Source organism: Micromys minutus (genome assembly GCF_963924665.1).
Source record: "Micromys minutus genome assembly, chromosome: 7".
Classification (NCBI taxonomy): Eukaryota; Metazoa; Chordata; class Mammalia; order Rodentia; family Muridae; genus Micromys; species Micromys minutus.
Genome location: NC_137976.1, coordinates 55292511 through 55309456, shown reverse-complemented (window position 1 = coordinate 55309456; position 16946 = coordinate 55292511). Strand labels below are relative to the sequence as shown.

The window sequence follows — 16946 nt, the reverse complement described above, 5'->3', positions numbered from 1 at the left end:
TTACCTCTCAGAGGCTCCATTTTCCTTAGCTCCAGAGCAGTGATGTCTAAGGAGTGTGTGTACACACTGCTCAGTGGAGGCAGAGTCCCAAAGGAGTATTTATTTCCTGGGCCACCATCCTCAGTAGAGGTTGTTGGTGTGTAGATGGGATGGTGACTTATGTCCTGTGTGGCCATTGACTATTACTTTGTGCAGATATTCGCAGAGGAGTGTCAACTCAAAGTTGAAGGGGCTACTTTACACAGCCGCTTTTGTTGAACAGAATGTCAGATTAGCACACAATGATGTTTGCTGAGTGTCTTCTGGGGCTTTCTGGTTCTCCCTGCCAGTACCAAAATAGTCCCAGGCATTCCCGCTCTGAACTGTCCTCCCACCTCACACAAATCCCCAAATGCCCCTGACAGGACATCTGCACTGTGTCCGACTACTCCACGGACCTAAATCCCCGCTTGCTTTTCCTTCGGCCCTCCCTGCCTGCCTCCGTTGACCCCAGGTCTTATCTTGTCCTCTGGAGGTATGCTAAGTGCCGTGCCAGCCTGCCCTGTTTGCCTGGCCTGTTTGCTTTGACTGCCAGCACCTCTTGGATTCCAATTCCAAACATGGTATCCCTCTGGGGTCACCCTTTCTTCCGGTGCCAAGAGATCATGCATTCCAAATGGAACACAAGTGTGCAGCTCCTGCTGGTCCTCGGCTCCTCACTCCGCCTGGGAACGACAGAGAGCAGGAGGTGGCTGCTTCGTCCCGTGTGGCCGAAGTTTGTGGTGCTGAGAGTTCCTACTCCCTCTCAGGACAATGTATGCTTTTTGCTAAGAACTAAATTCGAAGACTATCCAACGAAAGCCGGAGCTAAAGCCGTTTACCAGAGCACTACATGGGGGGACAAGAGCTTCGCTGAGAGAGTGAAAGGGAGGAAGAAGGAAAAGAAAAATCCCAAACAACAAACCTAGGTTTTCAAGCTCCCATGAAGTGTACTATGTGCTGGCATTCTTTCTCGGAGCCACCGGAAGCATTCCTGCTAGCAAAGGTAGAGCTGGTGGTGAGAAGCCACTTGGGAGTACAGATCAACTGATTCCCCCCCCCCCCAGCCTCCTTTGTGGAGACCATATCAGAGCCCAAAGGCCTCGAGAGCCCCAGAGATGAGTGCCAATAGCAGCACGGTGGCTCAGCTCCTCTGGCAGCGGCCCGTGTGCAGCAGCTGGAAGCCGGATGTGGAAGGTGCCGTCTACCATCTGGCCAACTGCTTCTTGCTTATGGGCTTCATGGCCGGCAGTGGAGTATACGGGTACTTCTATCTTTTCGGCATCCTGGGCCCAGGCTACATCTGCTGCGTGCTGTGGGGCTGGCTTGATGCTTGTGGGCTAGACATCGTCCTTTGGAACATCCTCCTGACGGTGGCTTGCCTGCTTCAGCTAGCACATCTGGTATATCGGGTACGGGTGAATACCCTCCCGGACGAGTTCAACCTCCTCTACAAGACACTGTGCCTGCCCCTGCAGGTGCCCCTGCAGGTCTACAAGGAGATTGTCCACTGCTGCCAGGAGCAGGTCTTGACGCTGGCCACAGAGCAGACCTACGCTGTGGAGGGAGAGACACCCATCAACCGCCTGTCCCTGCTCCTCTCTGGCCGGTAAGCTATTCTGTGTTGTCCAAGCCTGGAATCCCCCTCCCACCCCCACTTCCTGTTCCCTAGTGTTTCCCTTCCATTCCGTGTTCCCTTTCATCAAGGAACGGATGTGGAAAATCAAACAAACCCAGATAGATTGGTTTTTTTCCCCCCTAGGAGTGACTTTGCTTCCTCTTTCTTGACACTTTCCAAGAGGAAGCTAGATCATGAGGCAATTTCTACGCCACCAAGGGTGACTGCTTACTTGCCACCGGAAAGGCTGATGAGGCCAGACGCAAAATGGATACCCCCGCCCCCCCTATGTATGGTGGCTAAAGTGCAGCAACCTCTATAACCCTTTCAATAAGATCAAATTGTTCCTTCCATATGCATTTAACAGGTTTCTAGCGACCTCTGTTCCCCACCAGGGCATCAGGGAAACACCTAGTTGTAGTTGAGCTATCCTATATAAGCCTTGGAGTGTAGCCCAGGGACTGATAGCTGTGGAGAGGAACCAGCCCCGCCTGCGTTCACAGGCCCATTGTTCTACTGAGAGGCTGTACTGTAATCCGAGGGCCCCATCGCAGCAGAAGAGCAGCGATGCCCACAGATGTCTCGCTGGGGATTCAGTGGACACATGTGCCTCAGAGGAAGAGTGAGAGTCGGACATTGGCAACAGTGGCTGTTGCTGTCCAATGAGAAACTGCCACGGGCTCTGTGTGTGTCACACTTTGTAGGCATCTGTGCATTCTTTCCCTCATAGCCCCTGACTGTAGGTAATCCCTCCCATCACCTTGCTGGAGGTCAAGCATGTGGAGAAAAGGGACGGGAATCAGAACATTCTGGTGACAGGAAAGGGATAGATGGGGGTGGGGGTGAAAAGGGAAGGGAAGAAAAAAGGAAGGAAAGGGATGAAGGGAAGGAAGGAGAGATGGGGGAAGAAATGAACTAAGATGGTCAACCACACAGTGGTTATTCCTAGGTGTTCACTACTTAGCCCCATGCTTATAGGACAAACACTGAATGTGCGGAGCTTGCTCATTCATGGGGTGCGTGCTGTTTGCTCTTCATGGCTCCTCTGTTGAATGCAGGGGACCGAGGCTAGCAGAGACTGGCCTCTCCTATGTATGCTGTTCATTCAGCAAAAACATACAGTTATAATATGGCGCTGGTGTCTTGTAACATACCGTGCGCTTGTATAAGACTGATTGGCCGAGAAGGGGAAAACGAGGCTTGTCTTTCTACATAGCTTTTCCTAGTACCCTAAGCATCAGCATTTAGAAATCAGGCCATTTCAGGTTTCCCCTTAACTTTCAAGGTCCAGGTAGGGGCTGTGTGGCTGTTCTTTTTCAGTCCATCCTGTCAGCTTCACTGAGTAGACAAGAGGGAGGCAGCTTCCCATCTATGGCTGGGCTTCGGTTTTCAGAGAGAATCACCACATCTGGGTCAATGTGGTACCCAGCACCTCTCGGTACAGCACTCCTTTTGTGCCATCAAGTGCAGGCTCTTGTACAGCCTGCCCTGGTTTATGGGGAGTGCCCCCTGGAGGCCTCTGCTCAAACCCCAGGAGTTTCTGTTTGGTTTTGACAAGGGCAGCCAACCCTTGCAGTACTCAGAAAACCAAGTGATTTCCTCAAAGCTTGTCACCTTACTGAACTATGCTCTTTCAGTTTCATAGAAGATCAATGCACCGGAACCCCACAGGCCTCCAGGCAACCTCGTAAGCCACGACAGTGCAAGGGATTGACCTGCCGCTCGTGTGACTGAGGAGCACACCAAAGATAAAGGATACAGCACACCGGCTAAAATCCACTTTGGTGTGCCTTTTGGCCTGCTTAGACATTAGACAGTGCCACACCTCGGCAGCACGCTTTGGGAACCAACTTCCTTACCTGACGAGACAGGAGGAGAAATGATATGAGTCACTGGCTTCCTGCTCTCCTGGTGTCTTCTTCCTTAGAGATGCTTTTTCTACACACACACACACACACACACACACACACACCAAAGACAGACACACCCAGAGACACACACAGAGACACAGACATACATGCGTGCTTGCACATGTGTGTGCGCACACACACAAAGACAAACATACATAGACACAGAAACACACACATCTTTGCTCTTTATTTGTCCATTCTTTCTTCTTTTCTTCTCTTCCCCCTCCCTTCTATTTCCCTGCCTTCTTTGGATGTTTTTTAAGAGTACTAAGATAATTTCTGTTGCTGCTCTTTCTTTCTGAGCTGATAGTGCTCCTGCAAACACGATGAACGGTCCCAAGACCTGCCACACATTCTGCAAGAAATGTGGGAAGCACCAACTTCAAAAGGTGCAGCAGTCCAGGGAAAGTGGATTGATGATAGGAAACAGAGTGGCTGTGGTGGGCAGACTAAGCCTATTTTCAGGAAAAAAGGCTAAATCTATAAAGAAGATCGTGCTGAGACTGGTGTGCGTTGAGCCCAACTGCAGACCTAAGAGGGTGCTGGCTATTAAGAGATGCTCCCACTTTGAACTGGGAGGCAACAAGAAGAGAAAGGGCCAAGTGATCTAGTTCTAAACTGATTTTGTTTTGAAGACAATAAAATCTTGACCTTTCACCCCCCACGCCCTGCAAAAGAGACTAAAACTAGGGATCCAGTGTTAGATGTGACAAGTATTATCTTGAACTAATGGAGCTTATGACAATAATTATTATGTGCCACAGTGATTAATCATGGACCCGGCATCCTAAGGAGAAATAGTAAATGTAATGAGAGCACGTTGTTTTCTGGGAGGTCAGACATACTCCTGCAAGGAGTCAGCCTAGCCCTTGGAGAAACTGCTCTAGCTAAAGACAGCTTGTATGAAGGCCCTGAGGCAGGAGAATGTGGCCCTTTTTTTTCTCTTGCATCTCGCAGGCAGTCTGTATATATTTCCTGGTCTTGCAGTGAGTGTGTTTCTGCCATCAGAGGCTGGTTCTGTTCTTCCTGTGGTTTGAGAACTTGCTTCTCTAGGTGATCACATAATAGGTCATTACTTAATGACTAGAAATAGTCTTCAGTGATGTGCACGCTCACACGTCTATCTAGGTATTCATTTAGGGGAGACTCAAGGGTACTAATATCTCACTTGCCAGAACTTAACCCCTTGGCTTAACCTAGCAGCAAAGGATGTAAGAAGACCTGGTCTTCAGTTGTGCAGCCACACATCCAGTTAAAAGTCCAGCGGCCTGGAGGAAAAGGAGCAGACGGTATCTGAGGACAGGCTCTCTCATTAAAGTCCCCAGATCCCTGCCCATTTCTACCCTTACCTGCTCACCATAGCCTGCGTATCCTTCAAAACTCAGATGGGATGCCATCTTGAGAAGTCTGGCCCTTCCATGCCCTTTTCTGTGAGCCCACTCCACCCGGTGGTACACAGAACCGTGGTTTGCAGTCAGTTCTTTACATTCTCAAGCCTTGCACTCAGCTGTGAACCTCTCAAAGGCAAGGGTCAGCACACACCCACCTCTGCAGCCCTTCGTCTTCAGGAACATGGGAGGTTCTGTGAATAGTGGTTTAGTGAGAAAAGCTGCCGAAGTAATGGGAAGCCAGCTCCCTCCCAGTGAGCGTGTGGTGAGTGTGTGTGCCGCAAAGGTGTGCTTGTCTGTTTCCTTCTTTACCTGATGTAACTCGCTTTAAAAGAGGTGGGTGTGAAACCTCGAGCTTTCTGGGGAATGGAGGAAAAGGCCCAGACTGGATCTTAATCTATGTCTAGATGTTACACCACATCCAGAAACCACTTACTTTATGCAGGCATACCGTTGGTGGGCCAGGTACCGTACCAGACCCTCACAGAATGCAGGCCTCTTCTCTTCAGGGGCAAAGTACCAGGATGGGTGCTGGCCATAAGGCTACAGATCTAGCAAACAGCATTGGTGAGGTTGCTTACCCTGAGATGTAAAGCAAACCTGTGCTCACAGGAAAAGCCAGAGTAGTTGTTTAACAGTTGGAAGTATGGAATAATCATATTCATACAAAATTTTTAGTTAATTAGAATTCCTGGTCGAAGCTACAGAAACCCATTCTATCTAGCTGATGTGAGTTGGAATCCTTCAGAAAAAGGATTTTTTTTTTCAAACTTAAAGAAAGGCATGTACCTAGGCCTCAGACTGGAATAAGATAAAATTCTGTCTATTGGCTCTTCTATATGATTTAGATTCTCTGTGGCTAGTTGGGGCACATCCTTTTGCAAAGTCGGAGTTTTCTTGAACACAGGATTGTGTTAGTTTAACCAGTGTGTGGTAGTTGTCTCTGCCCAAGGCACAAGTCACAAGCCACAGTGACTTAACTCCAGATCTAAAATCTCCATAACACTAGAATGCCATTGGGCTAGGTGTGCATGCCAGGGCCATGCATGAGGTGTTTGGGCTCTCATTGTCCTTGTGCTGGGTGAAGGTCTAGAAGGGGTGATGTTGGAAGTGCCCACCACTACCTACCCCAGACTCCTGTCACATGACATCATGGTGAGAGAACATGGGATCTGTTTTGTTGCCTGGTAGCCATGTGACCTTAAGCTCACCATGCAGGTTTCCTGACCATGTTTTCTAGGCAGTGAAACTCAGAAAGAAAAACAAACAAACCAGTCTACTCTCCACTACGGTGATGATTAAGTGAGTAGGCACGTGTGAAGCATCCATCCGCCTTCCTCATGTGCTATTTTCTTTCTCTTGCAAGCATGAGCTATCCTGAGCACTGTTCCTCATGCAGCCTGCCTGGAAGGGGAAAGGTGGAGCAGCACCTCCCCTGGCCTCAGAGGCATTCCACATCTGTGCCGTGCAATATGGCAGCCACAGAGCACACGTGCGTGGGGCGTGACTGACATGACTGAGTAACTGGGCTGACTGTTGGCTGTATTTCATTTTAATGAATGTAAATCTCAACTAAAACAGCCACACATGGTTAGTGTGCAGCATAGGCCCAGCACAGTGGTTTGCATCCTGGATACATAATGAAATTATTGGAGAGATTTTTAAATTAATAATGTCCATAACTTACCTGCAGAGATGTTTTCTAGTTGCTTCGAGATAAAGCTCATGCCTAAGGGAGTTTTCAGGAGGTTTTGTTTTCTTCCTTCCCTCTTTTTTTCCTCTTTTTATCCCTTCCTGTTCTCCTCCTCCCTCTTTGGCATGTGTGTTGGGTTTGTGGGGTGTGGGGGTTTAGGGGTGGTAGTGGTGATACAGGGTCTCACTCTAGTCCTTTCTGCTTTGGCATTTATTATGTAGACCAGGCTAGCCTCACACTCATGGCGATCCTCCTGCCATAGCCTGGCCTCCCACCTATTGAGTGGCCACCCATGAGCTCATGCACACACAGTCTACTACACTAGACTCACATACACACAAACCACGCTGCCAGAGCCACAAGTGTTCTTAGTACCCTCTCCCCTCCCGGGACTCTCCTTCTGCACTGTGGAAGGAACAGGGTAAGGACTGTGCGAGCTTTATCTCCATCTTTAATTGGGCCATATCTGCTCTGGCTCCCCACACTGTAGCTGGGTATTTCTGCTGGAGTCTCAGCTACTCCGCAATAGGTGGCTTCAACCAAGGGCGGCCATCGTTCCTTTCCATTCAGTCTCTTCTCTCCTTTTGTCAGGGTCCGAGTGAGCCAGGATGGGCAGTTTCTACACTACATCTTTCCGTACCAGTTCATGGACTCTCCTGAATGGGAATCGCTGCAGCCCTCTGAGGAGGGGACCTTCCAGGTAACAAGGAGCCCAGTGCTAGCACAGTCACCGGTCACTGTATGTCCACAGCATTACCAACACCCCCTCTACCCTTTGACCACCCCCAAATGTGATGCCAAGAGCGATTGGGCAATGGCCTCTGTCTCTCCTTGAGAAGACTGTCTGGGCTCCTGGCTCTGGGGAACAGGGAAGGGTGGCTCCGGGGGTGGCTCCGTTCTCTGACAGGCAACCATGTCAATCCTGGGCCTACAACTCTCCCGAAAGACTGATGCCTACGGGATAAAAAAGCTTACCTACTTAGGGTAGCTGAGTTCCAGCGCTCCAGCCCTGGTGGCACACACTGCTCATTCTAGGGACACTGGTACCACCTGAGATGCATTTTCCCTTCTAAACAAACCACATGCTTCCCAGAACTCTGCTATGAGGGCGACCCAGCTTCACCTTCTGGCCTCTATGCCCCACAGCTTACTGTAGCCACCTGCCTGCTCGAGTGCTTCCTGTTTAAGCAGGCTGTGTGCACACTGCTCACTGTTCCAGTGGTGGGGAGGCGTCACCATCTCTCTCTGTGTCTGTCTGTCTCCACACTCCAAAAGACAGTCCCAAGAACAGTTTTTGCTGAACTGTTGCCCATAAGCACTTGATGCCTCAGAAGGCTCTCTGAGTCACTCATAGCCATGAGTGTGGGGGACCTGGCCACTCAGCCCCTGCTGTACTGTCCCCTCTGCAGTCCTTTGCACTTGTGGGTCTGAGTTGCTGATGGCTAACATGTGGCACACACTGCATTTTTACTGTCTCACTGAATCATACAAACACTAGATTGGACATTACTGTTCTCTGTTTGACAGATAGGGCAGCTAAGGCCCCAGAGCATCATATACTCAGCTAGAGAATAGAAGAACCAAGCAAGAGCCTGGACCAGTGGTCCGCTCAACCCTCTCAGGGACTCTGCCACACAGTCTGCTGTCCTGGGGTCTGTGTATCTAATGTGATGTCTACCAGAGAGTCCTCTGACCAGCATATGAGCTAACCCCGGAACAGAGACATGCCAGGCAATGCCACTGTCTGGGCCTGCTTCTGTCCTAACCCTAGCTCTGTGGTGACATTGTCAGAGAAGCAGTCTTGCCGCCACTGCCAGAGCCACTAGCCACTGATCAGCTCCAATCACAGAACCTTTGTCCCACCTCCACCCTCTCCGCTGTGCCCAGAGGCATTCTCTGGGAACTCCCTCAGGCCAGGATAATGGTGGAAGAGCCAGAGTGGCTGGAACCAGCCAGAGTAGGCTGTGGCAATGACAGGAAGGAGCAGGTGCGGTTCTGCTGGGAAGGAAGGGCTGTTACCCCAGATGGCCTGTCTGCCTGGAATGGAAGCTGCTCCTATTCCACCATTTATATTCTGAGTGTTTGCCTCATTTAGAAGCCTTGAGATCCACACCCTTGCTGCTGGCTGTGTAAAGTCCCATTTCCTCTTTGCTGATATCAAATGTTGAGCTAGAGTTCATCTTGACCTTGCCTCTGGCATAGCTCTGGCGGTTGGAAGAATAACCCTGGCTCCTGCCTAAATCCTAACTCCAGCACACTTCACACAGATCTCAGTATCCCATCACACCCCTCAGCCACCCAGTACACCAGACCTGCTGCCTGCCGGCCCTGTGATGCTCTAGTTATTATTCATCAAGAGCAGGGCATATGCGTGTCCCACAGAGTTCACCGTTAGCCTCCAATCTGCAGCCTGTTCTACTGGATTCATGTCCTATTTAGGTATGCTCTCATAAAGAAAAGGCTTGGCACCTTATCAAAACTTTAGTACAGGCAGTCCTGTATGCATGTGGGAACCAATCAAAAAGTAGGTTTCTGGCCAATGTTAACTGTACAGGCAGGCAAACCTGAGTTAAGACTCCCCAGCACCCACAAAAAAGCAGGGCATGGTGATGTGTTCTTATAACCGTAGCACCCAAAAGAGGGAGTAAATATACAGGTAGCTAACCATGAAAGTAAGACAAAGAAATGATGTTTTACTCTTTAAGAGCAACAGAAGCAGTCATAGTCTACACAGAGGAATGCCCAGGCTTGCTGCGGCTGCGTCTGGCCTTCACAGACTGCACCTAGGTCAGGTCTTCCTGGAGTTCATCTGCTCTCTGCCTGACACTTGCCGATAAGGACTTTTAGGGCACAGGCTATAACAGTGTGAAGGCCACTCGCTCCGCCTTTGGTGATGGACAGACTAAGTGTTGTCTTCAGAATTCTCTCAGGAGGCAACATGCCCAGAAATGACAGTAACGGATGCTAACTGAAACTCGCACCCAGTTTCTAGCCCGGGTGACTAATTCAGGGCCCTGTGAATGATAAGTTGATGAACAAAGCTGTGGACAGCAGGGGTGGGGGAGGGGCACAGCAGACTTGGAGGAAGGAGGGGGGGTGATAGGAAGTAGGCAAGGTGAGAGTGCTTTTCAAAGTGTGTCTTTTTTATAAGATTTATTTTTAAACCAAGTGGCTGGTGGCACAGGCCTTTAACCTCAGCACTTGGGAAGCAGAGGCAGGTGGAGCTCTGAGTTTGAGGCCACCCTGGCCCTACAGAGTGAGTTCCAGGACACCCAGGGCGACACAGAGAGACCCTGTCTCAAAAAAAAAAAAAAAAAAAAAAAAAAAAAAAAAAAAAAAAAAAGCAAAAGTATTTAGTTTTAAGTGTGTGTGTGTGTGTGTGTGTGTGTGTGTATAAGATTTACTTTTAATAGTGTGTGGAGGTGTACATACTTGAGTACAGATACCTGCAGAAGCCTTAGGTGTTAGATCCATTGGAGCTGAAGTTCTAGGCAGTTGTGAATGTTGGTGCTAAAAATCAAACTTAGGTCATCTATAAGAACAGCAAATGCCCTTAACTCCTCAGCCAACTCTCTAGCCCTGAAAGGCAAGAGTTTAAGGAATTGTATATAGTCTCTAACAAAGAATGCTTTGAACCATACATATTTCACAGTCAGCTAAAAAAAAAAAAAAAAAAAGCACTCAATACAATGTCTGGCACATACTCAGAGCTCAGTAAAGGTTAGTCTCGAAGGCTGCCTTCACAATTCACAAACACAAGCACACTGTAGACCTGTCAGACAAAGGGTTGTATCAGCCTGATCATTCAAAATTGTCTACATTTACCCTCTTTTCTGTGCTCCCCTTGGGCCGGTTCCATCTTAACCTTAGCTTTGGTTTTGAGACAGGGTCTTACTCTGTAGCTCAGGTTTTCCTAAAATCCCTGTGCGGCCCAAGCTGACTTCCAGTTCTGGTCCACTCCTTAGTGCGTATCTGAACATGGATTATGAGGCCCTACTGTGTGCCAAGGACATGCTGTTGCCTTTTTGTCCTGCTGGTATAATCTAGTTTGCATCCTAGGCACGGTGAATACAAAGTAATTCCTAGATCCTTAAATAACTAAGAAGGGGGCCTGTTCCATTGCTCCCGAGTTTCTTTTTCGTTGACTTTCTATTCCTCCTCGAGTCATGAGATCCTCTGTGTAAGGAAAAGATGACGGGGCACCAATGAAAGGAAAAGTCACTGAAAGGAAGAGTCACAGGGCACCAATGTTGTGAAAGGATAACGATCCGAGTCACAGCACCAATGTTAGGGGAAGGATGAAGAGAGTGGGGGGCACATGGCCCATGGAGGTGCGCCAAGGCCTGGGGGCAAGGGAGATGCCTCTGAGGGGCCCATGTTGGGAATCCCTTCCCTGAGGGACCAGCCACAGAGCAGTATAGTACGGAATAGAGTTTATTTAGGTCATGGGAGAGTTAAGAAGGTGGTAGAGGCAGAGAGAGAGAGAGAGTTAGAGAGAGAGAGAGAGAGAGAGAGAGAGAGAGAGAGTAGAGGAGTAGAGGCAGGCCATGAGCACGTGGTGGGGGGAAGAAAGAGGAGGGGTAGGAGGGAGAGAAAGACTGCAAGAACACAAGAGCAAGAGAGAGAGGAGGGGTCAAGCAGCTCCTTTTATAGTGTCAGGTCACTGGGGTGGAGCATACCTGGCCACTGCTGGGTAATTGAGGGGTGGGGTATACCTGGCTGTTGCTAGGTAACTGAGGGGTGGAGTTTACAGAATTCCAACACTGGTTTGTAAGCAAGTTAAGAGCAGACTCTAGGACCTGAACTCCAATGTTGTATCTGTCTGCTATAGCTTGGCATGCTTAATCTATAGCCATTTCTCTCAATACACTTTTCTCCCCAGCCCGTTTAGTGACTGTGCCCAGGTGCGAGGTTCTACACACACAGACACACACAGACACACACACACACACTGGGAACTCAACCCTGGGCCTTACACACATGCTCAACCACTCTACTACTAAGTTATCTCCTTCCCAGACCTTGATTTTGTCCTCTAAGGTGTACATGCCCCATGTCGGGAACTGTGGTCAGTCCTGAGTCAGAATGGCGGTGGGGAGGGAGGGGTTGGGGAGTGGGGAGGCTTCCTAATGAACCAGAGAGTGGTAAAGCTGAACTTGAACTTGTCACCCTCCCACCTCAGCCTCCAGTAACTGGGATTGCAGGCATAGGTCACCAAGCCTGGTTCTTAGTTCTTAAAAGGAACAGTCAGCATGTCAGCATGAGCTCCCTTCAGTTCACTAGGAAACCCCCCCCGCCACCCCCACCCCCCACCCTCCCACCCCACCACCACCCCCCCCCCCCCCCCCCCGCCTCTCCACTCAGAATCTTTGGTAGCCATTGCTGTTGTCAGCAGTGGAACCTCAGAACGGGCCGAGGAGATGGGACGTGCAAACTGAGGTTTCAGAAAGTGGTGGGCAGTTGAGCCAGGGGCTGACCTCAGTCCTGACACCGGGCGTGCACATCACAGTGCACACAAGAAGCCTATCCCTGGACTTCGTCCCAGATCGGCCACAGAGAGAGAGCGACCTGTTTCTTTGCACTTTAAACCTTTCCCTCTTTGCTCCTAATCCCTCAGGTGACACTGACAGCTGAGACCGAGTGTAGCTACATTTCCTGGCCCCGGAAAAACCTTCACCTTCTTCTGAACAGAGAGCGGTACATTTCCCGCCTCTTCTCAGCCCTGCTGGGCTATGACATCTCCGAGAAGCTCTATACCCTCAATGACAAGCTGTTTGCCAAGTTCGGGTTACGCTTCGACATCCGCCTTCCCAGCCTCTACCATGTTCTGAGTCCCCCAACCTCAGATGAAGGACCGGAGTCTGAGAAAGATGATGAAGAAGCTCTTGGGGCGGCTGTGTCCCCTGCTCAGGCCAGGCCGGTCTGCATCGTGCCAACACCCTCTAGTTCCCTGCCTCCAGCTACCACAAATTTCTCTGTGCCTCCGCCCCGGGCCAAGATGCCCAGGCCTGACAGTGGCACCCTGGGTGAGGACTCCACCAGTCTGGTGCTGGAGGATTTTGAGGAGGTTTCGGGATCAGAGTCATTTATGGATTATAGGAGCGATGGGGAGTACATGAGGTGAAGGCAGAGCTAACATGGGCACAGACACTTGCTCAGGAGCCTATGTAAGTATGTCGAGGTGAATATGCCTTGTTCCTGACACTACTTTTGAACCCCTCAGAGGACTCACTGCTATAACCCACTCCCGCCTGCGCTCACAGCGAAAGCATGCAAGGCATGAAGGATTTTCTAAACCTACTCCTGATTAGTTGTGGTTACATTGATCGACGTTTGGAGCAGCCCAATGGGCTCTCATCTTCGGAGGGTGGGCGTGACTAGATTTTGCTACTAGCAAAGACTGCCGCTGGGTGGGGCTAAGGAGATCTTTGCATGTGGCATGTATTTCGAGGGAAGCAAACGCTGGCAGGGTTCTACCGATTGTCCCCGTGGCACACAGAGAGTTTTGGGAAGCAGCTGTTACTGAGGAAGGACTGTGAAAATCAAAGCAAAGGGTGATGGTGGGCAAATAGTCTGGGAAGCAAATGACCCTGTCTTGTTTTCTTCCTGCCCAGTGGCAGACGGAGCTGGTCACTCAGGTGAGGCCCAGACAGTTAAAACATTGCTATAACAGATGTAGAACAGCCCGGATTTTCCCAGCAGCCCACACATGTGGACAGTGGCCTGGTCTTTGACCCAGGCAGCCTCCCCTTGGGAACAGGATTTTGCTCGTAGGAGTGTGTATCAGGAAGGCTGTGTTTGGTAGTTCTGAGAAGTTGTTTTCATGTTCTCCTGATTGATCTTACAGTGCTTTGACATTTTCCTCTGGACTCTACCCAACTGTATTGGAGGCTTGGCTTTTCCTGAGGAAAGCCCCACCATTCACAACCTGGAAGACTTTTTTTTTTTTTCTTTTTTTTTTTTTTTAGTGACAGGGGTGCACAAAGGAACCTGGCACTCTTAGGGATGTACCCCCATATGTGAAGAACTAGTCTGGTGAGAAGCTTCCGCGGTGCACGGAGTGAGTGAACGCATGCATATTTTCAAACAAGCCACATTGCTGATGAGAGAGGCTGGAGATGAAAGGCATGAAAACCGACGTTGGCTTCAGAGATATGGACGTTACCATTTCCTGAGGAGTAAATCCAAGGCTCTGAAGCCCAGGATAACTTAGTGTACCTTCTCTTCACTTGCCCTCTTTCTGTCTCTCCATCCCCCTTCCTGGCTGAGCAGTGTGAACTGTGGGTGCTTCCTGCTGTCCAGCCTGCTTCCCCACCTCTTCAGTTCAGAGCACTGACTTCTGTTCTTCTTTCTGGTTCTTTTTCATTCCTGACTCCTACTTGTCCCTGTTGTCTCATTTTGTGGCTCTAAGCATCTCTTTTGCTCACACTTCACCCTCTCCATCCCCACCTGGCCATGACTTCTGTCTCTATTTTGCTAATTCTGAATGCTAACTCCTCCAAGGAGTTACCCAAGGATAAAGAAAATCACTCAAATAAAGGCCTGAAAAGCCCCAGCATTAAGGATGTTTCCCAGCCATCGGAGGACAGCTATCATTGAAGGACACTAGAACTTTTATGGCTGGCTCCACAGTAAAGCAAACCTGGACAGAATATATTCCGTGCCAGCATTAGAAATAACCTTAGCACTTCTGAGGCATCCTTTTCTGGGAGCCTAATTCACTGCAAATCGCAGGATGCCTCGGGGTCCCTGCACAAGTTCTTCACACCCCAGGGGTGACCCATGCTTCAACACAAGCTGAAAGCCTTCTAACTTCTTGATGTCATTTTCCCTTATAAGGATGATTCCGAATTATCGTGGGATTTTGTTGTGTATTTAAATAGCAGAGAGGAAGGAGGAACAGATGGGTTTTACTTCCAAACCACAGAGACTTCAGAACGGGGTGAACACATAGTCGTAAGTGGCCATATATTAGCTTCCGTGTGACTGCTTGCTGCTTCCCCTTCCCTCCCTGGAACCTACCTTCTGCCTGCCCACCCTATGGAAAGGGGCTGATGGGGACACCACTTCCAACAACTCGGTAACAAATGGACCCGGTGGAAGTGCTTTGGTTTTCAGCTTGGTGGCTGGCAGAATCCTCTCTAGCCGAGAGGCAGCCTGGGAGGAGGCGGAGAGAGACCACATCTAACCCTGAGCGTCAGAAGAACTGATTGGTGGTTGTACCTCATGTTGCCCGCATCTATGTGTTCTGCCAAAGGCAGACCACATTCCGACTCTCCCCGCAGAATGAAAGCTGACTGTTGTGGATTGCTGATTTTCTGGCCCAGCTGATGGCAGCCAGTACAAGCAGTCACTAGGAGGCGTCCGGTCTGCTCTCAGAAGCAGGCGCTCAGGCTCTGGGATCTCAGCAGCGGCTGCTCTCCTGGCAGAGGTCCCCTGGACGGATGAGGTCCTGGGCAAGAAGTCTTCTCTTGCCCGGGTCTTTCTTCCAGCTCTGCTCCACCGGCCTCATCTTCCGCCTGTCTGTTGTAGAAATGAAAGTCGGCGTCTTACAAAACCTATCAAATTTCCGTTGCAGGGCTTGGGTTGTTTTTCTCCATTATCCATGTCTTTCTTAGGTTTCTGTAGCTGTGATGAAACACCCTGACTAAAGGAACTTGGGAAGGAAAGGGTTTAATGTGACTCACACTTCCATATTGCTGTTCATCATCAAGGAAGTCAAGGCAGGAGCTGAAGCAGAGGCCATAGAGGGATGTCACTTACTGGCTTGCTTCCCATGGCTTGCTCAGCCTGCTTTCGTATAGAACCCAGGACCACCAGCCCAGAGATGGCACCAGCTACAATGGACTGGGCCCTCCCTTATTGATCACTAATTAAGAAAATGCCCTACAGGCTTGCCCACAGCTGAATTCTCTGGAGGCATTTTTAATTGAGGTTCCCTCCTCTCAAGATGACTTCGGCCTGTGTCAACTTGACATAAAACTAGGCAGCATCTTCCACGAGCATTAAGCAGGAAGGAGAGTGCTTTCTTTTGAGCACTTAGGAAGAGGCAGCTGAGGATGGTTTCGTCTCTCACCCACAGACTACGATAACAGGCCTAGATAACTTCAGAAGTCACCCCTCCATATTCCAGGATGAAAGCATTGAAATGTACAACTGTTTGTGGCTAGATATTGGCGTGCAGTCAAGCCTGCACCCCAATTCAGTTGGGGGTCTTCAGAGGAAATAGAAACCCACAAGGATCCTGTGATACCTGGCAAACCCTCTGGAGCCATTCCCTGACACCCTTCTTCTGTTTCTCTCCACAGCCTCTAGAAGTCCTCTCCAGAGCGCTTCTCAAGTTATGACCAGAGCACCACAGGCCCCTTTGACTCCAACTCACAGTCCTGAGCTCTAAGGATCACAGAGCTGCTTCTGTGGCCAGATGGTGCTCTCCCATGTTCCCGGATGATCTCTGTACTCACACCCCTCCTCTTCACCCTCCAGAAAGATCTGGGGCAAGATGGAAGATGAACCTGACATGGAGAAACTCACCTTCATGAGCCTTCCTCACAGGAGGGTCCAGAGGCACCAGGGCTGACTCCATCTTTTATGAATTGCAGGACATTGCCAGGTTTACATAGCCTCTGAGCCTGGTCTGTCAACCGAGGCTGTGAACTCATGTCACAGGATTGTTGTGAGGATCTAGTGAGCTCACAGGGTTATTGTGAGGATCCAGTGAGCTGATTGGGTAACGCACCTATGACAGGGCATGGCTTCCAGCAAGCACGCAATAAAACACTTCACACCTCTCCCTCTGTTGTTGCTTTAGATTGACTGAAAGGATCCACTGACTTTTACTCTGAGGTTATTTTATTCCTAGAGTTAAGTTTCAATCGAAATAGAAAATTTTAAACCCCAATAGTTCCCTTCAACTTTTAATTTCAAAACACAAGTAACTGTGTCCTGTTTATGAATCTACATTACATTTTAGTTCTTAAAAGGATTTTATAAATTTAGCCAATGAGTTTTTCTTCCTCCAATATTTAAAAATGACTTATAAGCTGACTATATTCTGCTCTCTTTTTATCTGATTATTTATTTTTGATTGAGACAATATGTCACTACTATACCTGAGGCTGGCCTCGAACTTGAAATCCTCTTTCTGAATGCTAGGATCACAAGTGTATACCATCATACCTTACTGACTGTATTCTACTTTGTTTTTCCTCAGGAACTTCAGTGTGCGTTCTGATTACCTGATGCTGTGTAATCCCGCCCCTAATCCAGTGGCTTCACATAGTTAAGATTACTAGTTTTGCTCATGAAGTGGGAACTGT

General features: G+C 49.4%; 1 protein-coding gene across 1 annotated transcript; it reads left to right on the top strand.

Moving 5' to 3' along the window:
* Window positions 1-669: 669 nt before the first annotated feature.
* Window positions 670-16412, top strand: POPDC2 (popeye domain cAMP effector 2). Its single transcript, XM_080919644.1, has 4 exons — window positions 670-1627; window positions 7219-7327; window positions 12245-12794; window positions 15936-16412. The coding sequence occupies exons 1-3, from the start codon at window positions 1137-1139 to the stop codon at window positions 12749-12751; spliced, it is 1107 nt and encodes a 368-aa protein (XP_080775770.1). The 5' UTR covers window positions 670-1136; the 3' UTR covers window positions 12752-12794; window positions 15936-16412.
* The last annotated feature ends 534 nt before the right edge of the window (window positions 16413-16946 follow it).

Coding starts and splice junctions, on each gene's coding strand:
- POPDC2 (XM_080919644.1), top strand. CDS start 1,137: ATGAGTGCCAATAGCAGCACGGTGGCTCAGCTCCTCTGGCAGCGGCCC. Junction 1,628..7,218: donor TCCCTGCTCCTCTCTGGCCG/GTAAGCTATTCT, acceptor TCCTTTTGTCAG/GGTCCGAGTGAGCCAGGATG. Junction 7,328..12,244: donor CTGAGGAGGGGACCTTCCAG/GTAACAAGGAGC, acceptor CTAATCCCTCAG/GTGACACTGACAGCTGAGAC.